At 36.0% G+C, this 25,540-nt stretch overlaps 1 protein-coding gene across 1 annotated transcript; it reads right to left on the minus strand.

The window, feature by feature from the left end:
• Window positions 1-4,341: 4,341 nt before the first annotated feature.
• LOC131061153 (uncharacterized) lies at window positions 4,342-10,325 on the minus strand. Its single transcript, XM_057994663.2, has 3 exons — window positions 9,889-10,325; window positions 8,288-8,621; window positions 4,342-5,366 (listed from the first exon to the last, which is right to left on the minus strand). Exons 2-3 carry the CDS (start codon window positions 8,591-8,593, stop codon window positions 4,782-4,784), a joined length of 891 nt encoding a protein of 296 aa, XP_057850646.2. The 5' UTR covers window positions 8,594-8,621; window positions 9,889-10,325; the 3' UTR covers window positions 4,342-4,781.
• Window positions 10,326-25,540: the final 15,215 nt, after the last annotated feature.

The raw sequence follows: 25,540 nt of genomic DNA on the forward strand, positions 1-25,540 counted from the left end.
ATTAAATAAAATTTAATTAATTTTAGGTGTCTACATGTATGTGGATGCTCCTTTGCTTGAAGATAACCAATTTGACATGTACTTAGCTTAAGTGACGATGGATAATAATGATGATGTGTTTCAAGTTATAGATTTTGGGAATGATGAATGGATGGGCAAGGTCTAAAGATGACATCAACTTGAGAGGATTTCCCTAGGAACAAGGAGGGAATGGAGAGATGAGATGGAGGTAGTTAGAATGTGAATAGATAGGATTAATTTACCAAATTTAGTAAGTGGTTGTGAGGATGAGAAAGATAAGGGACATTTGCATTTAGTGGGTGTATAATCTTTGCTTTGGTGGAAGGAACTTGTTCTTGTTTCCCTTTGGTCTTGGATTGTGTTGATGGAATATAGGCATAATTAAATATCTTATTTAATTATTTTAGCTAAGTGAGAGGTGGAAAATAGGTAAAAAGTAGTATTTATTTATTTATGAGATGAGATGGAAATGATGATTAATTAAATAATAGAATTGTTTTAATTTAGTGTGCAAGACCTTAGGTGAAAGGTATATGTCCTAGGTGATGGAATTGGTCAATTGGGACTAAGTTTTTTAAGGAATACTTTAGGTATCTACATACTCAGTGGTACTCAATGCCTTTTATGCACCTAGTCCAATGATTCCAATAGTAATCCCATTTATTGATAGATAAGAATATAATAAGAACAATAAAATAGAGTAAATGAATATTTAGAGATGTTTACAATAAAGAAACGGTTATTAAAAATAGATATAGCAAAGTGTGAATATTCAATTGCATTACAATAAGAGGTACTTAATATGAAATATATATATAATAGAGTTTATGCAATGAGCTACATTGGCGTACGAATATAATATATAATTATGTGGGTGCTCTTAATTGCATTAGAGTGCTAGTAAACATATATGATAGAGTATGTGATCTTAGTTGTATTGAAGTGCTAATAATAAATATATATGGTAAGAGTATATGCTTTTAGTTGCATTGGAGCATTAATATAAAATGAATTTGACATGGGTTTATACTTGAAAGTATTATAATAGGTAGAAATATCAATTACATATTATGGTGCCAAGACAAAGGAGATGTATAGTGTATGAAATCAACACACTATACCTCACTATAGTGAATAAATGAATTTTGAACAATAGGGTAAGATGTTATTGGTTGGGTTGATTGAATTAAAAAAATCAACATATTGTAATGTTGGTTGGATATAAAGACAACAAACTAATTAGCCATTGCTCTTTATTCAACTTGTTCTTACATTGAACTTCTTACTGATATTTTGAAGCTCAAATAGATTAAAAAATGTCATTATTTGTTGAATAATGATACTTGGAGTTTATTCTCTTTCCACAAGAAAAATTGCATGTTGCAAATCTAGTTAGGACATCTGCAGATGATTATTGATCTTTTAGTGTGACAATTAATACTTTTTACATTGCTTACAATCCATTACAATACCATCAAATAAAAAATTACTATAAATTCACATCCATTACAATCAGTAACGTTCAGTATCATATCATTATCTACATTTCTATTAAACAAAAAATTAAAGTACTATCTTCACTAAACCATAATAGAAATTTATTCTAGCATATAATTCCTCCATCGTTCCCTCCCATTTTCACCAACTGTATAAAAAAGCAAAAGCATATAAAGTTAACATTTGTAACTATTGGTGAAGTAATTACAACCACTCAAAGTTGAGGAAACCAAGTCGGTTGACATTTGTAACTATTGGTGAAGTAACTACAACCACTCAAAGTTGAGAAAACCAAGTCGGTATATTATTATTAAATGACCAGGATGTCCAATGTAGCTATTTTGATTTAGGGTTTAGAGCAATCAACAAGATTTCTGAATTACCTTTAGGTAGGAGCAAAATACTGTTTCAACTTCTTTACCAGCTTAATGATTTGGTCGAGTAGCCAAGAGATGTGTCCAGCAACGTGGAAAAATGTTCATTGGCAATTTGCAGTATTCGACCTTAGACATGATATTTTCATTGTTTTTGGCATACATGCACCCTCTAATTATCTGGAAGTGGAGAATTTGGGCAAGTTTGCAGGCAAAGATTGCATATAATTCTGGGAAATAGCTTAAATTGGTTTATGCCGGCGATTTCAAGTTCCCTGAAAGCATGTTTAATGCCACATTTGAATTAACGGGCAACAAAGGCGCTGCATGCACCGCATCAAGTCTTTCACAACATTCACATCCATTGACCCAATTTTATAAAGATCTCAGTCTTCTACAATCCATAAGTTTAAGAAACAGCTAACATATCAAGTCAATTTCTTCGGCAACAGTCCGCACTGAGAATTGATACTTTTCAAACCTAGATACTTTCCATTTCAGCACTCATTTTTGCAGCAGCAACTACCATTTATCCGAGTTGAGGCTTTTTTTTTTCTACAGGTATTCAAACAGGCAAATCACAATAATTAAAAGCATTAAGAGTAGATCAAAATCTCTGTCATCGGCAACCAAGCCTTAGATGCTGCAATCGAGCATCCTCCAAGTGGTGGATAGAAGTCATAGCAAATTCAATGGCTTAGACAAGTAAATTGTGCCATAGGGAGGATGCAATTAACTTGAAACTAACAAAAATTAATGTAGCGGAACAAGCATACCATTCAAGAAACAGAAAACAGAGCAACAGAATAAAACAGCAGCAGAAATAAAAAGCAGATCATTCAATAAACAGAAAACAGAGCAACAGAAATAGAATAGACGAATCGAAGGAACTCGGTGCTCTCTTGTTGATCAAATAATGCTTATTTATACTGCAGTGAAGACAAACAACTTCCCTACAAATCTGCTAAAGATACTGACAACTAACTGCTGAACATTGACAGCGAACTGTAGATGGTGGCCTGGTAAGAAAAGAATTTGAAAACAAATTGAGTACTGCTACCAGCAAACTGGAAGATGAAATACATACGTAGCAGCTGTTATGACTTATTCTAACATCAATATCTAGAGTTTAGAACAGAGCAGTAGGGTGAAAATAAAACCTACACGGAAATTGGTATTGAAAGTGCTTTTCGACTTAACTGTGTATAAAAGCGCTTCTCATACCATTTTCATACGAGCTTCGTGTACAGTGAAAAAATTTATGTCTGCTATATGGAATTAATTATATGTACCTGTGGATTGTGAAATAGTATACTGAGAACTCGCAACAATTATGATATTGGATTGAAATCAACCGTTATTATTATCCAGGCAAATATCTACACCGAATTCTATGCTTATATTGCAGGATTAGAGGAGCATCAAACCACAAGACAAATCCATCCAGCAATCAATACAAACTAAGGGGATATTGTTTACAAAATAATTACAAAAGTATCCAGTAACAAGCCAAGTGGGCTTTATAGATTTATAGACACTGATAATTTCAAACAAAATTGAGGTCAGGAGAATCTCTAAATTGTACTAATAGTAATGGATAACGAATACGTTGCTAGAGCTGTAGGGGGCTGTCCCGGGCATGACATTAATTGCAAGGCAGTGTCCGGAGCTGCTGTTAATACTCCTCTGCTCAACACTATACTGCTGCAATTCTCTAATCTTCCTCCAAAGCCTACTGATGCCAAAACATTCCTTTCTTTTGTCTCTTGTTGACTTCTCTCAGAAGTACCTACTCGCATCAAATTCGAACTCACTAAGCGCATTTAGGGGAAAGGACCCAGTAGTTGAGGGTGTTTCAATTCTTGTGATAGAAGTTGTTGATTTGATACCCCCATACTTGCTGATTTAATATCCAACCTTAGTATAACATTGCACCTATAATTGTATGATAAGTACCAATAATTGAATGAAATATACCATTTCTTGTGAAAAGTAACCAATCATGTGATGCCACATCAGCTGCACAAGTATTGGGACCCTTTTGCACACCTATTGGTCTCACTTTTTTTTGGGCTATTTTAGACACCTTGGCAAAAAGCTTGCTGATGTGGCATCATATTTGATGATGTGGCCCTGAAACCTTAGTTGTAAGCAGGGGACTTGCCAAGTAAGCTGGTGTAAAAAAATTGAAATGATTTGAAATTTCCACGTAGAATTTTGAGAAGTGCGAAGTTAGGGTGCACAACTACTGGATCCTTTCCCTAGTTCACAGCCAACTAAAACTAATTGTTGGAGCTAGCATCATAAGGAAGATGGGAACTAATAGATCCCATGAACATTCTAACAAATTTAATAAATAATTCTGACAATTCGCTCAAGATTATATTCCAACGCATTCATCCATTCTCAAGCGAACACCTCTTGCGGTACACAATTAGATTACAATAAATTACAACAATTCTGAATTTTATATCCATGTCCGGTTAAATGAACTACAAGCGAACACCTCTTGCGGTGAACAATTTCCTCCAACCTGTCTCCCGTGGTTTTTGTTGCCACTCAAATAGTAACTAAAACTTTACATTATTATTCGAAACAACTCTTTCAATTTTGTAAAATTATGAGATAAATTTGGCACAGTAGTAAAGAGGATTAATCATCAGATAAGTAGTTTTGAAAATGGCCCTGAGTTAGAAGCCGTTGGGAGTTTCACCAAATATGTGAAACTAATTAGAAGTCTGGCCATGTGAACAATCAAGTGAAATATTTAAATGGACTAGAACTAGAAGGTTATTCTTGATCAGAGATGCAGCTTTTTAGAATTAAAACTCCCAACATAATTTTTGGCCCAGAAAGATGTAGCACATAACCATTGTGAAACGAACTGTTTCAACGCATTTTCATCAATTGCTTCAACGATGATTTCTTCTTTGGTTGAGGATGACTACCTCCTCTGCCCCTTCCACTTTGCTCATTCCAAGTTTTAGACTGCAGAACAGATCCAAATGCACCATGCTCTTGATTTGCTAACATGGAAACATCTCTTGCTCTAGCTTCTTCTGTAATGTAGTCGTGATGAAATACCATTCCCACCTCTGCTGTTAAAGAACTGTCTGTAATTATATTTCCATGATGACTCAAAGTCCTGTCTAGAGCACAGTTTTGCTCTTCGGTTTGGGTGTCAGTTGTTAGCCCATGGGATTCTTGCTCAGGAAGTTGTACAAAATTTGGTAGTGTGCTATCTTCTGGTAGCTGTCTGGGACTTGTTATGGTGGGCTCTGATTGTTGCAAAGGACTTTCCAGAACCAGTATTGGATTTGCCGTGGTGGGTTCTGCTTCTTGCAAGGGGTCATCGAGGGTCAATGTTGGATCTGTTTCCTGGGATGGGCTGACATGAATCATGGGCTGTCTAGGAGGACTTATCCCATGAATCTGCATTCTAGCCCCAGCCCTAGTTCTGGACCTCTGAAGAATCTGCAGGCAAATAAGAGATATAAACACATTAGCACATTAAGTAGTGTATAAAGGAGAATCTTCAGACTAAACCATGGGCTTCTTTATAATTACCAATATAATGCCTTAATAAGATTTTAGAGTCACATTGGCCAGACAAACATATCATGCATTAGGAGCTAACTGGATTTAAGTCATTCGATAACAGATCTGATGCTTTTATTATTCTCTGCCTACAAGCAGGGACTAATGTTTTCATTATTAATTTGCCCTAGTGGAAAATTATATTGCAGTTCTAATGTTTTATCTATTCTTATATTTCTTTCCTTCTATTTTTCTAATTTTCCCAATGGTGGAAACGTTTTCATCTAGAAGGATTTTAATTAACATATTCTTAAAATAAATATAAAACATCATCCAATCACATAGTATGGGAAAAGCAAAAATCGGTGCAGATTATATGGTTTCTAATGTTTTTGTTTTCATTTTTGAAAGTAAAATAATAAATGGAGTAATGATTCTGATTCCAAAGTGAATTTTTGAAAGGGCGAACATTGTATTCTAGTTAGATGACACATTCTCAGATGGGTTGCAGGCTTTTTAAGATATTGCGATGAAGGTATGTTTACAAACACAGTTGCAGACACGTTGCCAAGGGTTTCGTGCATAATGGATCTGTGTGGCAATTTCAACTGACAGTTTTGTAGAGGGCATGCAATGGGACAGCTGCTGAATTTTTCATCTATTACTCATGTGGATCATAGGAACTCACTAGTTATCTACGTAAGCCTTTTTTGCAGTTTACAATGAGGGGATTTTGTCGGCTATACAATAAACCCACAAGAAGATAATCGATTCTTTTTAATCCATTCAATTGCATAACCACCGCCTCTGTGGACTCTGTTAGGACAAGAACTTGAGCCTAGTTTTGAATTCAATAAATGAAGATGCTACATTGGTCTTCCACCACGTCTGCACAGTTGTTTAAACATCGGTTCTCTTGCATTGCATCACATTTGTGCTATGGAAAACAGGTAACCATGCACATCACTTGGAAGCTAGTTAAGTTCAGTCACCTTTCAGCGGTTTATTGTACATCCAGCAAAAGAGGGATAGTGGAATTTTGTTCAGGCAGATATGTAGATACAAAGAACCGCCTTGAGGATGTAAATTATACACAATCATTTGTGTTCATTACTAGGTTGAAGATATGCTAGATATCTAGCTTGCAATCTTTTCTGTTCAGATCAATTATCCTGGATGCTTTGTGCAAATCGACATGCCTTCGACCTGCAACTTTATATTATATATATATATATATATATATATATATATATGTTAACCGTTGTTATACATGAGTTAAATTTAATATTGTTTTTATATTATAGAACCATTTGATGGTTTTCCCATTTTAATAGCTAACCAAGGGTTTTCTCCTAAAGAGAACTATATACATATGGGGATTTCATTCCTTATTATGATCATAACCTTGGAATGTACTGTCAATATTGTATGATGCCGGTATTTGTAATTTGACAGACATCCCAATAGGAAATAGATTCCTAACAATTTTGTGAGTTACATTTGGCATTCGCATTAGAAGTTTATGAAATCAGTCCCATATGTGGCTTGTCATTTACAGAAAATATAGAAAGCTGGATCAAATCATCATTGAACTTGCTCTGCTATTATCTGCAGAATTATCATGCTGACAACTCTTAGATGGCACGCATAAAGGAAGGAAAAACCAAATGAATCCTTTTGAAAGGCACTGCTTCACTGAAGTTTGAAAATCTTTTTTCAAAGGAGGCTTGCATCCTTACGGCGATATCAGAAATAAGTGATTTTGAATAAAACAAGCTAATAAAAAACAGAGATGGAAGACTAAAACGTGTTCTGCTATTTTCTGCAGAATTATCATGCTGACGACTCTTACATGGCACGCATAAAGGAAGAAAAAACCAAATGAATCCAATTGAAAGGCACTGCTTCACTGAAGTTTGAAAATCTCTCTTCAAAGGAGGCTTGTATCCTTACGGCGATATCGAAAACAAGTGATTTTGAATAAAACAAGCTAATAAAAAACAGAGATGGAACACTAAAATGTTCTCTGCTATTTTCTGCAAAATTACCATGCTTACGACTCTTACATGGCACGCATAAAGGAAGAAAAAACCAAATGAATTCAATTGAAAGGCACTGCTTCACTGAAGTTTGAAAATCTTCCTTCAAAGGAGGCTTGCATCCTTACGGCGATATCAGAATTATGTGATTTTGAATAAAACAAGCTAATAAAAAACAGAGATGGAACAATTAAATGTGTGACAGTTGATAGGGAAGAGCAATTGCCTCATCTATGATTGATATTAAAAATGTCAAACCCGACGTCAAAGGTGAAATTTAGACTACGATTGCTACCTGGCGAAGCACCTCCAGTCAATGGTTTTAACTTTCTTTTCTAACAAATGAAGCGTGCATTTTACATTTCATCTAAGATAACCCCTAAATGAAATTATTGAGTTATAGATCATAAAACAAATGAATTCAAATGAAAGGCGCTGCTTCACTTAAGTTTGAAAATCTTCCTTCATAGGAGGCTTGCATCCTTATAGCGATATCAGATATAGGTGATTTTGAATTAAAAGAAGCTAATAGAAAACAGAGATGGAAGACTAAAATGTGTGCCAGTTGATAGGGAAGAGCAATTGCCTCAGCTACGTTTAATATTAAAAATGTGTCAGACTCGAGATCAAAGATGAAATTTAGACTACGATTGCTACCTGATGAAGTACCTCCAGCCAATAGTTTTTAAACTTCTTTCCTAACAAATGAAGCTTGCATTTTATATTTCACCTAAGATAAGCCCTAAATGAAATCATACAGTTATAGATCATTAATGCATAATTCCACAAAATTTAGTTACTCAGAAAAAGAATGCTTACATGCATATATAGTGTTATATCCTGGAGAGGAGCACGAGGATAATCTGCAGGTAAAGGACTCCTTGATGTAGACACCCTCCTTCGTCTTCGCCTTCGGCTTCCTGACTTCTCAGGAACCATATTTTCTTTGTCCTGACTTCTCAGGAACCCTGACATTTCAGGGTTTCTCCTTACTGGGTGTCTAGGGCGGTGTAGAGTTTCACTTGAACTCTGTTGTTCAGAATGACCTGAACCAATATTTGACCCATGGCTTGAGTCCACTTGTGAACCCTGCCTAGCAGCCAAAATCTGACGCTCTTCTGGCATGACTTACAAATCCCCTCAAAATGCCAATCTGCCACATAACACCTTAAGATTAGAAAACTATTAGGAAAATAAGAAACCCTACCATCAAATTAATTCAGAAATAAATTCTTCAAGTTGTTTGGATGTCAAGATGGCTGTCCAAAATGTATGGTGGAATATTTTTCATGAAATTGTTTCGGCAAGGTGTGACTTGGGTGAACAAGTGGATCCAAGAGAAGATGTTTTTTTGCAATCGTCTCAACCTTCTTCCTCAAGGAGATGTTTCGAGGTTTTTTTGGACAGGTCATGCGAAATAGATGTCGACATCCCCTTCGAAAGATGAATAGGGAGGGTCATTGGTGCCCTCCCCCTCAAGGAACTCTAAAAATCAACATTGATGGTTCTTCTCGTGGAAATCCTAGTTATGCTGGTATTGGTGGAGTTGGGTGAGATAGCTCAAGTATTGTTCAGTTTATCTTTTCTGTCTATAAGGGCATGCATTCTAACAATTTTATGGAGGCTCTTGCCATTTTTTATGCTGTGGAGCGTAGTTGCGATTTTGGGTGGAGAAAGAACATCTGCAAATTTGATTCTCAGGGGGTGGTGACTTTGTTGAATAGGCGGAGGTTAGATGATGTATGCTGGCATTTAGCTTTGGTTATCAAACAGATTTTTCATTTGTGTATTTCCTTGGAATCTATGACTTTCAGTCATATCCCTAGAGAATGGAATGGAATTACGGAACATTTGGTCAAATGGGCCTTTGATCAAATGTACAATTGAAACATTGTGTATAAGGGTCAATTACCCCAGATCTGTCTCAAAAGTTGGACTACCTGATCGAAACTAAAAATAGCCTATGCTTTATATTTTTTTTGTGTTTACACTGAATATGAAGCTCGTATGCCATGATTCCTAACTTCGCCCAGTAAAATGTTAGGCTGCTACAATGTGGATTTAACACAAGTAGACTAAAATCAATGTCGGAAGACTAGAACCAATCTTCGAGTCAAAACAGAACTGGAATCTTGGCTGATGTGGATCGTAGAGGGTTAATCACATTTAAGTGTGAAAAAAGAAAAAGATGTATGTAAAGAAGCAATCACTTCTAACATCTTGGAGCATGTGAATCATACAGAAATGATCAATTGCAAAGCAAAGAAACACGGGTAGGATTTGAGGGTCCATAATTTCCAAACTGCAAGAAGATGCGAATTATACAAGTTTAATTACATGGAATGAAAAGAAATATTTAGGTATATAAGATGCAGAGTTTCTAAGCTACTTGAAAATATGAATCACATAGGGTTACTTACATAGATTACAGTATGGAAGGATTCTGTTCAGTTAGCCCACTCACTTGGCACCTCAGACTTCGACTCCCACGCCTTTACTCAAACTAATCGAATCGCTCTGCTTCCCAGTCTTGATCGACTGCTGCAAATCTTCGTACGCCCACGCTACACTTTTATAAAAATCAGACACTCGCGTCTCAATACATTCTTTCTGAACCCCAATCCTGCTTCTGCAAATCTTGGGTTTGAAAAATCTAGCAATCCTTTTATTTGGTGTGAACCCACGGACAGGTTTTCAAATTTTTGTATTGAGATCGAGCGGGATAACGGCCAAGACCACGTTTAGTAAAACATTGGGTATTTAAACGATCAAAAAAAAAAAAAAAACATTGGGATAAAGGTCGGAAATGAAGTTGAATTTGAAATTTTTAGTGGGAATGATAAGCGACTTGCCAAATACGGTGGAAGTTCGATAGACGCTTGCCAAATACGGTGGAAGTTCGATGGATGCTTGCCGTTTAACAATCATTTTCAAACTGAAATTTTGAATTTTAGTGGGGCCAGAACATTTTGCGCTATACCTAAATAACTAAGATAAATTCCGTGGGGAATTTTAATTTTTTCTTCCTTCATAGTCACAAATGTTTGAAACCTATAAGAAAATCTATTTTATTTTTCTTTTTTCTAAAATTCGCAAATAAAAGTAAGTCCAAGGCAAGGTATGGTGGGATAGTTGGACTCTATCAAAAGATATTCCAAATATATATATATATAATATTTAATGTAGAAATACATATTAATTTTAAATATTCCAGATTTTTAGATCCATATAATAATTTATTATGCAATAAAGTGTTAATGGTAATGTTTGTAATGAAATAGTTTTTAAAATCTAATTGTTAAAATTAAATCCTTATAAAAGAGAGAAGATTGTCTATTTTATTCTATGCTAAGGATGTGTTATAATTTAAGTTACATTTTATTATTATTTTAATAGTGTGAATCTAAATCTCTATGAAACAACTATTTCATTTAATTAATTATATTTTGAGAAATAAAAGAAAATAAAATAAAATGGACATTTAATTTTAAATATAAAGAAATCTCATAAAAGCCTAAAAAACTATCATTTCCAAAATTTGCTCCTATAACACTCATATGATTATATCTAGTCACATTAAAGAAAAAATATTTTTATAAAGTATAATGTTGAAAATTTCACATGTTAACTTTATCAGATTTATTATTTAAAAAAATTAAATAAATAAAATCTTATAAATGATAGAAAACCAATGTATTAATAACTAATTAATGCTTGAGCGGATGCAATAGTATTTCTAATAATAAAATATTAGAGTTGTGATCATAGTTATAATGAGTAAACTTGATCAAGTCAATGAAAATTAGAAAAAAAAAATCAAATTTGAAATTGATTAAATGTTGAAGCATGAAAATTGAGCATTTTTTCAAAGTTTTGGAGGACTTTTGGAGGATGGTTAAAAGTAAAAATTATGAAAAATGGCACGCACTATGATGGTTTGTGTGGTTTTAGAGGTCAAACCCCATGAGGGGTGTTATCCCTCCACCTTGTTTGAGGGTGTTGCCTCCAAACCCCTGTAACGGGTGCTACTCTGAAACCCTACTCTAATTTAAAAATAAAATAAAAAATGAATTTTTTGGGGCCATGTTCGATGGAATAACATTTAAAAAAAAAAATGGACTTTTTCAATTAAATTTTGTAGTGTTGTAAATTGTGACCCTTTACAATTTCCCACTCATTTTTGGGCCCTTACTTTAATGTAACCTCTCATAGCTAATCTTCAAGTCTATTTCTAGTCTTGTCATTACCAAATTGTCGTCATATGCTTATTAGTGACCAAATCCAATGTCTTAGGCATGTACACTCTACATCTACCCTTAGTTGTCCTTTATCTAAGTGGACTATGGTGCCTAGTATCATACTCCCTCCAAAAAGGGCCCACAATCAAACGTGTCAGAGTGTCAATTCTTGTTATTTATTATCTGATCCCCATATTTTGATATGATTGTTGGATGTTAGCCTAAAATAGGAAATACCTTGTGATCTCTATATAAAGACACTCTCTCTAATTCATTTGCATTCATCACAATCCTCACTCAATCTAAGCAAGTTCATTGAGCAAGTGTCTTCAGATTTAAGTATTATCAAGCAACAAGCAACCTACATGCAAATGTGTTTTCATGATTGATCTTGCCTTGTCTTGTCATGTTATTGCATCAACCCTTGGTCTTATCCAAAGAGCATTGCATCATCATCATAATCAAGCTTAAGGTAATATGTTGGGTAAAAATTTTATAAACTTGAAAGGTTACAAAATTGTAGTTTTAACCACAGTACATGAGATTTAATCTCTCCTCACAAAGGGGAAGTTGCCTTCTTATTGCTTTTTACCAATTAACTCTTGACTAAGAACTAAAACTAATCTAACTATTTGGGCGTTACAATCATCAATTCCTCTTATTTCAGGATTGATGTTTCTCCTATTCTCTTATTTTAGAATAAGTTATCACTTCTCAAGACTTACCAATAAGAATGGTAATAAACAATAAAACTTATATCCACAAGATTAAATGAAAGAAGAACCCTGTGTGCACCAATGCAATGTGTGCTTTTAGGAGCTCGCACAAGCTCAAAGACTTCTGCAACCCTTTATAAAAATTAGGTAACAAAGATGCAATATATAGCATGAAAATTGCAAGTATATTGTAGCTCCAAATTTATAAAGGAAATAAAATTTGCAACTTAAAGACTTCAAACCATCTCTAATTAAAACGGTGATCACTATCTCTAAATCTAGTATTACAACTCAAAGACTGTAAAATTAGATTTAAAACCACTCTAAAATTAATATCCACAACACAATACCTCAAGCTAATTCTAGGTTATGTAATCACAATGACATAATAATATTGTAATCTCATAAGAAAATGCTCCAACACAAAGACTGAATGCACAATCGCTCCTTTCTATTCACTTGAAATTGATTTGCAAAATAAAATCAAAGTCTTAAATTGCTACACAAATTGGCAGAGTTTTGTTGCTATGCATAAAGATGATTATTAATGAGCACCCTCATATATATAGGAGAGGGGCTATGAGAAAAATTAGGAAAATATACAACTAACTATGACTTATTCAATAGTATAGTCCTACTTAATTTTGACTTGTACTATGGCTACATGTAATTACATTTTTTCGAATGACATGTAGAATGTACAAACAACATTACAAAATGCATATAATAAGAAAATAATCTAAGTATCATGGGGTGCTTCTTCATCATCTCCATTCTTGTCCATGAATTTTTCAAACTTGCATAGTCCATCTTGGGTCTCAACATCATCAAGTCCAGATGTGTGTTTTGTAATTACCTTAACTCGTGTGATAGTATCCTCCAAACCAATGAAAGGCTTCTTATAGCAACCCAAAATGCACTTCAAATTATCCAGAGTCACTTGGAGATCTAAAAATTTGTCAATGTAGGCTATTGAGAAATCATTAGAATCAATCTCTTTTTTGAATAAGATATGTAAACTCTTGTAGTATTGTATCCTCAAGAAGAAGTTTTTGACTTTCATCAAATATTTTGCAAGGATCAATTTTGGTAAAAATGTATTGCCATTTCTCTTCACCTCTTTCCAGAGCCAACTGCAAATCTTTTGTCAGATCCTCAGTAACTTCTTTCCTATTTCTCATGAGTTCTCTAAACTCAATGTACTTCTCCCTGGATGGGATAACACCATTATCAATTGACATCTTGGTGCAGGGCACCTAACACTCCAAGCATACAATTTTGTTTCTTTAAAGTTTTTTGTGTTGCTTTTTATGATGTAATAATGGACCAACCATTTGGGACTCAGTAGAGCTATGGTTGAGTTGTTCAAGTTTTGGATTGTGTCGTTTGTGCTCAGGATGTTGTCAGCTTAAGAAGTTGAAATGCTAAGGTAGATCACATGAGTAGTACTCCGGATGATTGTTATCATGTAATAGGGGTCTATTGTATTGTTTTAAGGTATTCTAGGGTGTTTGAGGACCTTCAGGAGCCTTGAAATGCATTAGAGTGAAAAGTTGCATCTTGGGAGTTAAAAGATGTAAAAGTTGATGGGCAACATTTTGCAATTTTTGCAAAAGTTGTATTTTTGGAAGATGGTGTTGCAAAGTTGGTTGAACCAAATAAACCATCAGCATATAAGCCAACATCTACTTCATTGTATGGGTTGGATAATTGGGAATACAAGAACAAGTTTTTGGTTTTTGAAGCAATATTGTCTTTTCACAGTTTTTGACAATTTTCCCTTGTTTTCATTGTTTTGTATGGTCCAATGTGGACTTGGTTGTAGAATCTCATTGTAGGGTATGAGTGTTCATTTAATTTATTTTCCAATAAGTTTTATTTGTAGGATTGATTTCCTTTATTTGCAGAGGTATCATCCATTCTTTGCAACTAAGTGTAAAACCCTTGCAAGTAGGGTTTAAGAGCAAAAATGGCTCTAACCTAAGAATTCATTGATGGCACTTGTTGAAATAAAGTGGAATTCTAGGTTAGGGTCTATACATAGGTTTATAATAGGATTTTTTGTCTTGCAGGACCTTGTGGAGGAGAGACAATGAAGCTCTAGGCTCACCACTGGGAGTTGGTGAGTTAGGATAACATGAGATGTGCACATTCTGAGCACGTGTGGGTTGGTTCAAGAAAAAATGTCACATGGTTGGAAATCCCTCTAAGTTCTCTTGAATAATCCCTAATTTTTTTGAGCAGGTGTTTTGACTGGTGAAGGGTTTTAGAACCATCTTTCCAAGTCACTCGGGTAGGCCTAAACTCTTGAAATTAGTGCAATATTGGAAACCCTATGTATGGATAACCTAGATGGAATTTTACAATATTGTCTGTAAATTTGAAAAGGGTACTCGAATCCATAATTTATTTGTGGTCTTGTCTAGGAAGTTTTCAAACTAAGTCCCTAAAACTGCCAAGGGAGGGCTAATTCAATTAGGCCAATTTGAGCCTGGTAGAGACCAAGAAAGGCTAGGAAACCATGGCGATGGGTTTGGAGATGCTAAAAGCCTCAAAAGACTTTAAAGACACTATGCAGATGTATTTTGAGTCCATTGAATGAGGTTGGAGTTTTTTGATCCTTGTAGGAGTTGTTGGAGCCTCGGAGTGGTGTGTGGAGATTGAGGTGGCAACCTCAATAGGAGGAGTTGATTGTCTAAGACTAGTGGCTACACCTTGGAGGCAAACCAAAGTGGTTCAGACATTGGAGCTCTCAATAGAAAAACCCCTACTAAGTGCCATTGGATTGGCTTGAGTAGTTGAAGAGTTGAGTAAGGCAAGTCAATCCAAAAGGTGAATTGGATCAAGCTCCAAGACTCTCTGCATTAGAGTGGTATCAGAGCCATTCTTTGAAAGATTTGGTGTATGTCAGATTGTGAAGAATCAGAAGCAATTTCAATGCCTCCAAAGTCAATGACTCCATAAGCCATTTGACAAATGGTGGCAAAGATGATAGAAGGATTGAAGGATGCAGAAGGAAGTAGAGGAACTAGAGATGTTAAGAAGGAGAAGGGGAAGGTTAAGACAGAATGGGGAGATGAGACAAATGAGGAAGTGGAAGATGGAGAGGAACAAGCAGCAGTAGCAATGCCTCAAGACCAAAAGTTATTCTTGGATGTAGTCTAATCCATCTCTAAAGATAACTTGGATGGATTACCCACCTATGGAGGAAATCTCAATGGAGAAGAGTTGCTAGATTGGATAGAGGCCCTAAATAGTCATTTTGATTATAAGGAGGTAGCAGAGGAGAAAAGAGTCAATGTGGCCAAGTCAAGATTGAGATGATAAGCATTGGTTTGGTGGAACATGATGCAAGAAGAAAGGGTACAAGAAGGTAAGAAGAAGATAACTTCATGGGAGTGTATAAAGATAAGGCTTAAGGCTCAATTCCTACCAGGGGATTATAAGGTTCAAATCCATAAGAGACTGCAAAATTTGAAACAAAGGGAGTTAGATGTCAATGCATACACTAAGGAATTCCACAAACTTAGTTTGAGGGATAGGAAGCATGAGAATGAAGTGGAGAAATTGGCCAAGTACATGAATGGCCTTAGGAAAAACATACAAGATGAGATAAGTATCCTCACACCAGACACTGTCCATAAGTGGTTTCAGTTAGCATTAAGGGTAGAGGAGAAGATCAAGAGGAGAAGTGAACAAAATCAGAAACATAGAGGTGGAAAGAATTTCAGAGGTAGAGGAACCTTTGGTAGGGGGAAGCAAACATCAAGAAATGAAGAGCAACAAAGCCAAGAAGGCAGTGGGGAATCACAAAGAGGAACATTTAGAGGATCCTTTAGAGGAAGGAGCAATTTTAGGGGGAGGTTTGGAAGCTCAGGAAGAGGAAATATAGTCTTCACCGGTAGTTGCTATCACTGCAATCAAGTTGGACATACCATGAGTAGGTCCCCGGGAAAAGCCTCAAGTTCAACAAGCTCATACATGGGTGAAAGAAGGACTCAATTGGTGCAAGAGGAGGACACTCAAAGTGAGACCTCTCTAATCAGCAAGGCATGGCCAGTGATAGATGGAGAAAACTTAATAATGAGGAGAACAATGCTCAAGATACCCCAAGCCAAAGAGCCACCATAGAGGAAAAGTTTGTTTAGAACCACTTGTAAGTCACATGGGAAAATTTGTAAGGTGACTGTAGATTTAGGTTCCACTGAGAACATTGTCTCAGTTGAAATGGTGGATAAACTCAAACTAAAAATACTACCACGTACATCTCACTCCTTACAAGGTATCATGGCTCAACTGGGGACAACATGTCTTAGTTGATGAACAAGAATGGGTGGACTTTGAAATTGGAGAGTATAAAGACAAACTACTGTGTGACATATTGCCTATGGATGCTTGTCATTTGCTGTTGGGTCGTCCATGGGAATATGATGTGAGGGCTAGTCATGATGGAGAAAAGAACAACTATCTCATCACCAAGAATGGGAAGAAATACCAAATGGATCCACTACCTGATCCAAAAGAGGAAAAGAAAATAGGATCAAGTGTGACACTAATGAGAGGTAAAGAGTTTCTCAAAGTATTAAAGCAAGAAGGTCATCAAGGTCATGCTATAGTATTCAAGCCTAGAGATGAAGCTAAGGCATATCTAATGAGTGAAGTGCCTCAAGAGGTGAAATGTCTACTAAAACAATATGTAGAAGTTATAGGAGATGACATTCTTGATTCTTTGCCTCCAATGAGAGATGTAAACCATCAAATAGACTTAATACTAAGTGCAAATTTGCCTAACAAAGCTGCCTATAAAATGACACCTAGTCAAAATGAAGAGATCACCAAACAAGTGCAAGAACTCTTAGACAAAGGGTTTATCAAGAAGATTTTGAGTCCACATGTTGTTCCTACTATGTTAGTGCCTAAAAAAGGAGGCGAATGGAGGATGTGCACTGAATCAAGAGAAATTAATAAGATCACTATAAGGTACCGGTTTCCCGTGCCAAGAATTGAGGACCTATTGGACAATCTGGGAGGTGCAAGCTACTTCACAAAGGTGGACTTGAAGTTTGGTTATCATCATATCAGAATCAGACTTGGAGATGAATGGAAGACATCCTTTAGAACCAATGTAGGCCTATATGAGTGGTTGGTGATGCCATTTGGCCTCACCAATGAACCTAGTACCTTCTAAAGGCTCATGAATGAATTTTTAGTTGAGTTTATTGGTAGATTTGTTAGTGTATCTTGATGACATTTTGATCTTCAAAAGGTCCAAGGAGGAGCACATTAAGCATGTGGAGATGGTCTTGAAGAAGTTAAAGGAGGCTCTACTCAAAATCAACCTTGAAAAATGTGAGTTTTTGAAAACAGAGCTAGTATACCTTGGTTTTGTTATTTCTCAAGGATGTTTAAAGATGGATCCAAGTAAGGTAGAAGTAATACCTAATTGGCCTATACCTAGGGGAATAAGTGATGTTAGAAGTTATCATGGAGTGGCATCTTTTTATAGGAAGTTTGTGAGAAACTTTAGCTATGTTTGTGCTCTTATACTCAACACTGTTAAAGGAGGGATTAAGTGTCACTTTAAGTGGACAAAGGAAGCCAATAAGGGGTTTGAAATGTTGAAAGATAAGATAACAGAGCTGCCAACCCTAAGATTGCCTGATTTCAATCAGTTGTTTACAGTAGAATGTGATGCTAGCCAAAGGGCAATAGGGGCATTTTTAAGCCAAGAGGGTCATCCTATATCCTTCTTCTCAGAGAAGTTAAATGAAGCTAAGAAAAGGTACTCCACATATGACTTGGAGCTGTATGCAATGGTACAAGCATTGAAGAAGTGGTGTCATTACTTGTTGCCCAAAGAATTTATAGTTTTCATTGACAACCATGCCCTTAGTTTCCTCAATGGGCAAGAGAAGTTGAACCAAAGACACCTAAAGTGGGTTGAATACCTACAATCCTATACCTTCACTATCAAACACAAGAAGGGAACAACAAACAAGGTAGTTGATGCACTAAGTAGGAGAGTAATGACTATGCAGGAGATACAATTGCAAAGTATGGTTTTGAGTGAGTTCAAAGACCTCTACAAGGATGATAAGGGTTTTGCAGAGATATATAGTGTTTGTTCTAATTTTTCTAACACCTCACATGTCTCTTATTCAGAATATATGATACAAGAGGGTTTGTTGTTCAAAGGTCATACCTTAGAGGCCTTGGGAATGCTTGAGCATGGATTTTGTGTTAGGCTTGCCAAGAAATCCAATGGGATTTGATAGTGTGTATGTGGTGGTAGATACGTTCATCAAAATGGCACATTTCATCCCTTGCAAGAGCACCAATGATGCCACCTATATTGCAGGCATCTTCTTCAAGGAGATAGTTAGAATTCATGGTCTTCCAATCAACATTATTAGTGATAAAGATGTGAAGTTTTTAAGCCACTTTTGGAGGACACTTTGGAGAAAGTTGGGCACCAAGTTATCCTTTTCATCTGCCTATCATCCTCAATCAGATGGTCAGACAAAGGTAGTCAACAGATCATTGGGTAACTTACTAAGCTGTCTTACAAAACAACATGGATAGACTTGGGATTTAGTACTCAGTCAGGTAGAATATGCATACAATGACTCAGTGAACCGAAGCACAGGTAAAAGTCCCTTTGAGATAGTGTATGGATTTCATCCTAGGGGCATATTAGAGCTCAAAGATATCAGTTGTATGGTACCTAAGAGTGCGCAACGTGAGAACTTTGCAGAAGGTATTAAAGAAGTGCATGATAAGGTAAGGTAGTCCTTACAACATAAATCCAAGCAGTATAAGGTTCAAGATGATAAAACAAGGAGGAATGTGCAATTTAAAGTTGGAGAATTAGTGTTAGCATACCTTAGGAAGGAGAGACTTCCAAAATGGTAGCCTACCAAGCTAATGATGAAGAAGATTGGACCTCTCAAGGTGGTGCACAAATATGGGCACAATGCATATGAAGTTGAACTTCCTCCCACCTTGGGTATTTCTCCTATCTTTAATGTATTTGATCTCTATCCATACAAGGGAGAGTCACCAACAAATAAGTTGGACATGTCATCACAGGTTAATGAAGATTGGGTGAGAGATTTGCCACCAAGCCAACCAGTCAAGTTGGAAAGTATCTTGGATACCAAGGTAGTAAAGAAGACAAGGAAAGGAGTCTACAAGAACTATATTGTCAAGTGGGAAGGGATACCTGATTTAGATGCTATGTGGATGTCAAAATTAGATATACTTCAACATGGAGTGGAGATTGCAGACTTCTTAACTCAAGGGACTTGAGTTCTTTGTCCTAGGGGAGTATGGTGCAGGGCACCTAACACTCCAAGCATACAATTTTGTTTATTTTAATTTTTGTGTGTTGTTTTTTATGATTTAATAATGGAACAACCATTTGGGACTCAGTAGAGCCATGGTTGAGTTATCCAAGTTTTGGATTGTGTCATTTGTGTTTAGGATGTTGTCAACCTAAGAAGTTGAAATTCTAAGGTAGATCACAGGAGTAGTACTCTAGATGATTGTTATCATGTAATAGGGGTATATTATATTGTGTTTAGGTATTCTAGGGTGTTTGAGGACCTTCAGGAGACTTGAAATGCATTAGAGTGAAAAGTTGCATCTCAGGAGTTAAAAGATGTAAAAGTTGTTGAGCAACATTTTGTAATTTTTGCAAAAGTTGCATTTTTGGAAGATGGTGTTGAAAAGTTGGTTGAACCAACTAAAAAATCATCATATAATCCAAAATATACTTCATTGTACGGTTTGGAGAATTGGGAATGCAAGAACAAGTTTTTGGTTTTTGAAGCAATCTTGTCTTTTCACCGTTTTTGACAGTTTTCCCTTATTTTCATTGTTTTGTATGGTCCAATACAGACTTGATTGTAGAATATAATTGTAGGACATGAGTGTTAATTTAATTTACTTTCCAATAATTTTTATTTGTCGGACTGATTGTCTTTAGTTGCAGAGGTATCATCCATTCTTTGCAACTAGGTGTAAAACCCTTGCAAGTAGGGTTTACGAGCAAAAATGGCTCTAACCTAAGAATTCATTGATGACACTTGTTGAAATAAAGTGGAATGCTAGGTTAGGGTCTATACATAGGTTTAGAATAGGATTTTTTGTTTTGCGGGACCTTTTAGAGGAGAGACAATGAAGCCCTAGGCTCACCGCTGGGAGTTGGTGAGTTAGGACAACATGAGATGTGCAAATTCTGAGCACATGTGGATTGGTGCAAGAAAAAATGTCACATGGTTGGAAATACCTCTAAGTTAACTTAAAGAATCCCTAATTTTTTTGAGCAGGTGTTTTGATTGGTGAAGGGTTTTAGAACCATCTTTCCAAGTCACCCGGGTAGGCCTAAACCCTTGAAATTAGTGTGGTATTGGAAATCCTATGTGTATGGATAACCCAGATGCAATTTTACAATATTGTCTATAACTTTGAAAAGGGTACTTGAATCAATAATTTATTTGTGGCCTTGTTTGGGAATTTTTCAAACTAAGTCCTTAAAACTGCCAAGGGAGGGCTAATCCAATTAGGCCTATTTGAGCCTGGTAGAGACCAAGAAAGGCTAGGAAACCATGGTGATGGGATTGGAGATTCCAAAAGCCTCAAAATACTTCAAAGACACTATGTACATGTATTTTGAGTCCATTGAATGAGGTTGGAGTGTTGTGATCCTTGCAGGAGTTGTTGGAGCCTAGGAGTGGTGTGTGGAGATTGAGGTGGCAACCTCAATAGAAGGAGTTGATTGTCTAATACCAGTGGATACACCTTGGAGGCAAGCCAAAGTAGATCAGACCTTGGAGGTCTCAATAGAAAAACCCCTACTAAGTGCCATTGGATGGGCTTGAGTAGTTGAAGGGTTGAGTAAGACAAGTCAATCCAGAAGGTGAATTGGACCAAGCTCCAAGACTCTCTGCATCACATCTCTGAATCCATATCCTTGAATTTGTTCCAAGTTGTTAGATCCAAGGCCTTTGATTTTAAATCCTATGATAAAAGTTCCAATTTTTTCTCCAATTGGGAGTCAATGCCTTTTCAATTTTCCATCATCTTGAAAGCAATTTTAAAGAGATGAGTGGCTTATTCCACCATTATATTTGACCATACATCAACTGGTCTTGCCTTGATTCCAACCCTTTCAGCCTCATTGATTGATTCCTCAATAATAGATGTATTCATAGGTTCAATCTCTTAATAAGACTTAGTGATTTGAAGAAGCACTAGAGTAAGCTCCTCATTCTTAAGTTTCAATTTATCTTTAATAATATTATCTCGATCATACCTCTAAATCAATACATGCATTGTAGCTTGAGCATCTTGCTTGGTGCTATCATGTGTCTGTGTCGAGCTCAACCCTTCTTATCACATGGTTTGAAAGTTGTATTTCTTCAATAGTCTTATTAGGGGGAGGTTCAACTATCTCTGCACATCTTATCCTATCTTCATCCATTTTAATCCTTGAGATTGTCTTGGCCCTCTTAGCAACTTTAGACTTGGCAAGAGTCAACTAACTAAAATCAAAATCATTTGGGGAGATGACTTGTTTCTTCCTTTTGGTTTCAATTGTTCCCAACCATGGAGGAAGATATGATGTTTCTTTCTCTGTAATTGCAACTAGAGTGTGAATAATCCCACCTTCATTTTGTACCTTAGTGGATATAATGGGGGTGTCTTAGTTTGGATTCTACCTGTAGTCTCCATATTTGATACTTGAGGCATAGAGAAGGACATTAAATTATAAAAATCAAGAACATTACTATCAAACATAGAAGTAGAAACATTAGATAAACTCAAAAAGGAAGTATCAAAAACATTCTCAAGATTGTCATGAGTGTTTAGGAAACTCAAAAAGGAAGTATCAAAAACATTCTCAAGATTGTCATGAGTGTCTAGGATAGACTCAGTGGTAGATGAAGAAGGAATTGAATAGATGGAAACAAAAGGAGTAATAGGATCTACATTTTAGTGGAAAAGGCATCAACATTAGTATCAAGAGAAATAGTTGAAATGACAATAAGAGAGGATACTGTTATAATAACAGGAGAAGATAATTGTAGTGTTACTCCAAAGGTAGGTTCAATGTTTGCAACAGCTTGGGATTCTTCTAAATCTTCATCCTATATTTGAGCTTGTATTCCCTTATTGTAATTTTCTCCTTGAACCTTATTCTCATCCTTTGCTACTGTAAACTTGAACTTGGTTTTCTTCTTGGAAGGTTAAGGATCTTTTATGTTCTTTGATCTTAGTTCAGACCTCTTGCCAATAGGTCTCGCAATGTCATCCTCTGATCCTGTTTGAAATTCCTTCAACCTTCTCCCTTTTGGCAAGTATCAGTCGAAATCTCTCTCTGATTGAGACACATGCTTTATGTGACCATTGAATGGGAGGAAGAGGTGTATCTGCAATCTTTTGACTTTCATAGATAGGGTCAAGGACATCCTTATCATCCTCCATATCATAAGGAATATCAGCTAGATAAAGATCCATGATTTGTTGCAAAGTAAGATGACTATAATCTAGTCTGTTGATGTCCTCATCGGTGCGAAGATCAATCCAAATGTCTTCCACTTGATGCACATGAGCACATGCTTTCTTTAATTTTTCCTTCAATCCCCTAGATAATCAAAGTCCTTTCCCCCTTTGAACTTAAGAGTGACTTCCTACAACTTTGTTTCTATAGACTTGGCTTTGATGGATGTTGTCAATGAAAACCTACTAACAATAAGAGGAAACTTAAAGCCAGTCTTATGAGCCTTTTATTGCCTACTATGCACTGTTATGATCTTTCTTCCAAGTTCATCAAGATTATTTTGTCAGTAGGATACCTTGGGGGCATATATGGAATTCCTTCAAAACATCCTGTTCACATTATTTTCAGTTAAAGTACGCGGGCAAAATTTTGATCGGGATGCCTTTTTTCTTTCTTTAGTTTTCCAGTTGCGCTCAATGTACGGGCCAAATGTCATCTCGACGTTTCCCCGATGACCCATGTTTTATGTTTGAGGTCTGAAGGAGCGCAAAGATGACAAATGGATCAGTTTTGGTGACTCAACATTTCTTTTGGGCCCTACCCTGTAGGTTGAGAAAGATGGGAGACACATGGCATCTCCGCGCTGTTAGTAGTATTTCAGTTGGGATGCTTTTCCGTGGAGGTTCCTTCAAGCTTCTGCATGTCCTTTAGTGTGTGTTGTCTGCTAGGTTGCGCTTAGCATAGACTTTTCTGTTTAGGTAGGTATGAAGATCATCGTGATTGAGTGGGAGTAACAACTTCGAAGGCCGTTTTGTTGGGTGTGTTCCTGTGGAGTGCCATGACATGGTTTTTTCATTTGAGGGGTGGTTGTGCTTGGCTGGCGAATGTTTGAGCTGTTAGCAGAGTCTTGGGTTCTATTTATGCTTTGTTTTCCCCTTTTCTGGGGGTTCAGAACTTTCAAAAAGAAACAATTAAGTTTTCTTAGATAATTTTTTTAGCCTTTTAGCTATTACTGTTTTTTGAAGAAGGTTAATCAAATTGTGCCTGCGGCCTTTGTGATGCCTCTTTTCAGTATGCTTTGATGGTTTTCTATGCTTCTCTCTGGTGATTTTGATAACTTTGGAAATATATATCTAAGACTCTGCCAATTAAACTATGTGTTGCACTTGTTATCTGGTAGATGCATGGTTGATATTTCTTTATGTTGTGAAGGAATTTTGATTGTATCTTAGTTGTGGTTTTGTTTGGATATGTAGATTATTGAATGGGATTTAAAACCACATGTCATTAGGTTTTATATGTTGTTAATGTTTTTACAAAATGCTCTGGCGTATCGCTTGAATAATTTAGATCTTGTTGTTTTAAGTTCCTTTCTTCCCTTTTTGTCAAAGCCATAAGGAAGAGTTGACTTCTTAAACCCAGAGGTCATTCAACGAGTCTCGCACAATTGGTCCCCCATCACTGAATTTCCCATAAGGCTGTCTTCTTTTAAAGTAAAATTTAGAGTCAACACATCCTCCTAAAGATAGGTGAAAGTTAAAAATTGTAAAAATAGGCAACCATACTTATTTACTTTCTTCCAAGTTGCTTCTAATACTCTCACTTTCTAAAGTTTCTTATCAAATTGACACATAAAAGAACCAAAGAAAGCATCCTCCACTCTTCTATAATAATTTCAGTTAGGCACCAAAGTCAACTATTTATATAGAAATTCCACACTATAACATTTCTCTTTTCACCCTTTGTAGATAACCCTGGAAATAACCTCATCGAGCCAGTTGCATTTACCAAGTATAAATTTATGTAAAATTTAAGGGTTGTATTTACCTTAGAGAGTTGTTTACAAATGGCTTCACTGATTTGTTCACCCTAGAAGATTTGTTGTGTACCCTTCCTCATGATGAGGATGTATCGGTACATCCATTCCTCAAAGAAATTTGAGCTCTTTAGCCCCTTGATCCTATTGAGCAATGTGCTCATATCATTGATTTCTTCTTTGAAATCACAAGGAACAACCTAGGTCACCTAGTTGTTGTAGCTCTTGGCTTCACAAGATGATTAGTATTGATATTCATCTTACATCTCTCATTTTTTTTGTAGTATTCTTGAGAAAATTTTATGGTAATTTCAACATACTCTTCCACAACAAGACACTTGAAGATTCTATCAAAAATATCCTCATCCAACCCGATCATAACCTTTCCATCAACATCTTTCATTGACTTAGTCTCCTTGTCAAAACAAGAAACATAAGCTAAAAAAAATAATCCAGTTCTAGAGTTGTCACAGGAAAAGAGGCAATGAGATGAATATTTCTATTAAGGAGAAGTTGCATACCAACAACAGTTGGTTGCTTCTCAGTTCTCTGAATGATTTGACATGTCAACATGGCCTATTTTAGTATCCTTGATTTTGCCAATGTATGAGGAACCAACTTGAATGCTTCAAACAACCACCTATATCATGATCATATTCCATATTATCACCTTTTTCAAACAAAACACCACATTTACGAATATTGTCTAAAGTTCTCTTTATACATAATGATTACTCTATCTACCACTAAAGCCTCGATCAAAAAACTTGTAGTAATAACAATGGAAGAATATTAACA

This window comes from Cryptomeria japonica, chromosome 4 (genome assembly GCF_030272615.1).
Source record: "Cryptomeria japonica chromosome 4, Sugi_1.0, whole genome shotgun sequence".
NCBI lineage: Eukaryota > Viridiplantae > Streptophyta > Pinopsida > Cupressales > Cupressaceae > Cryptomeria > Cryptomeria japonica.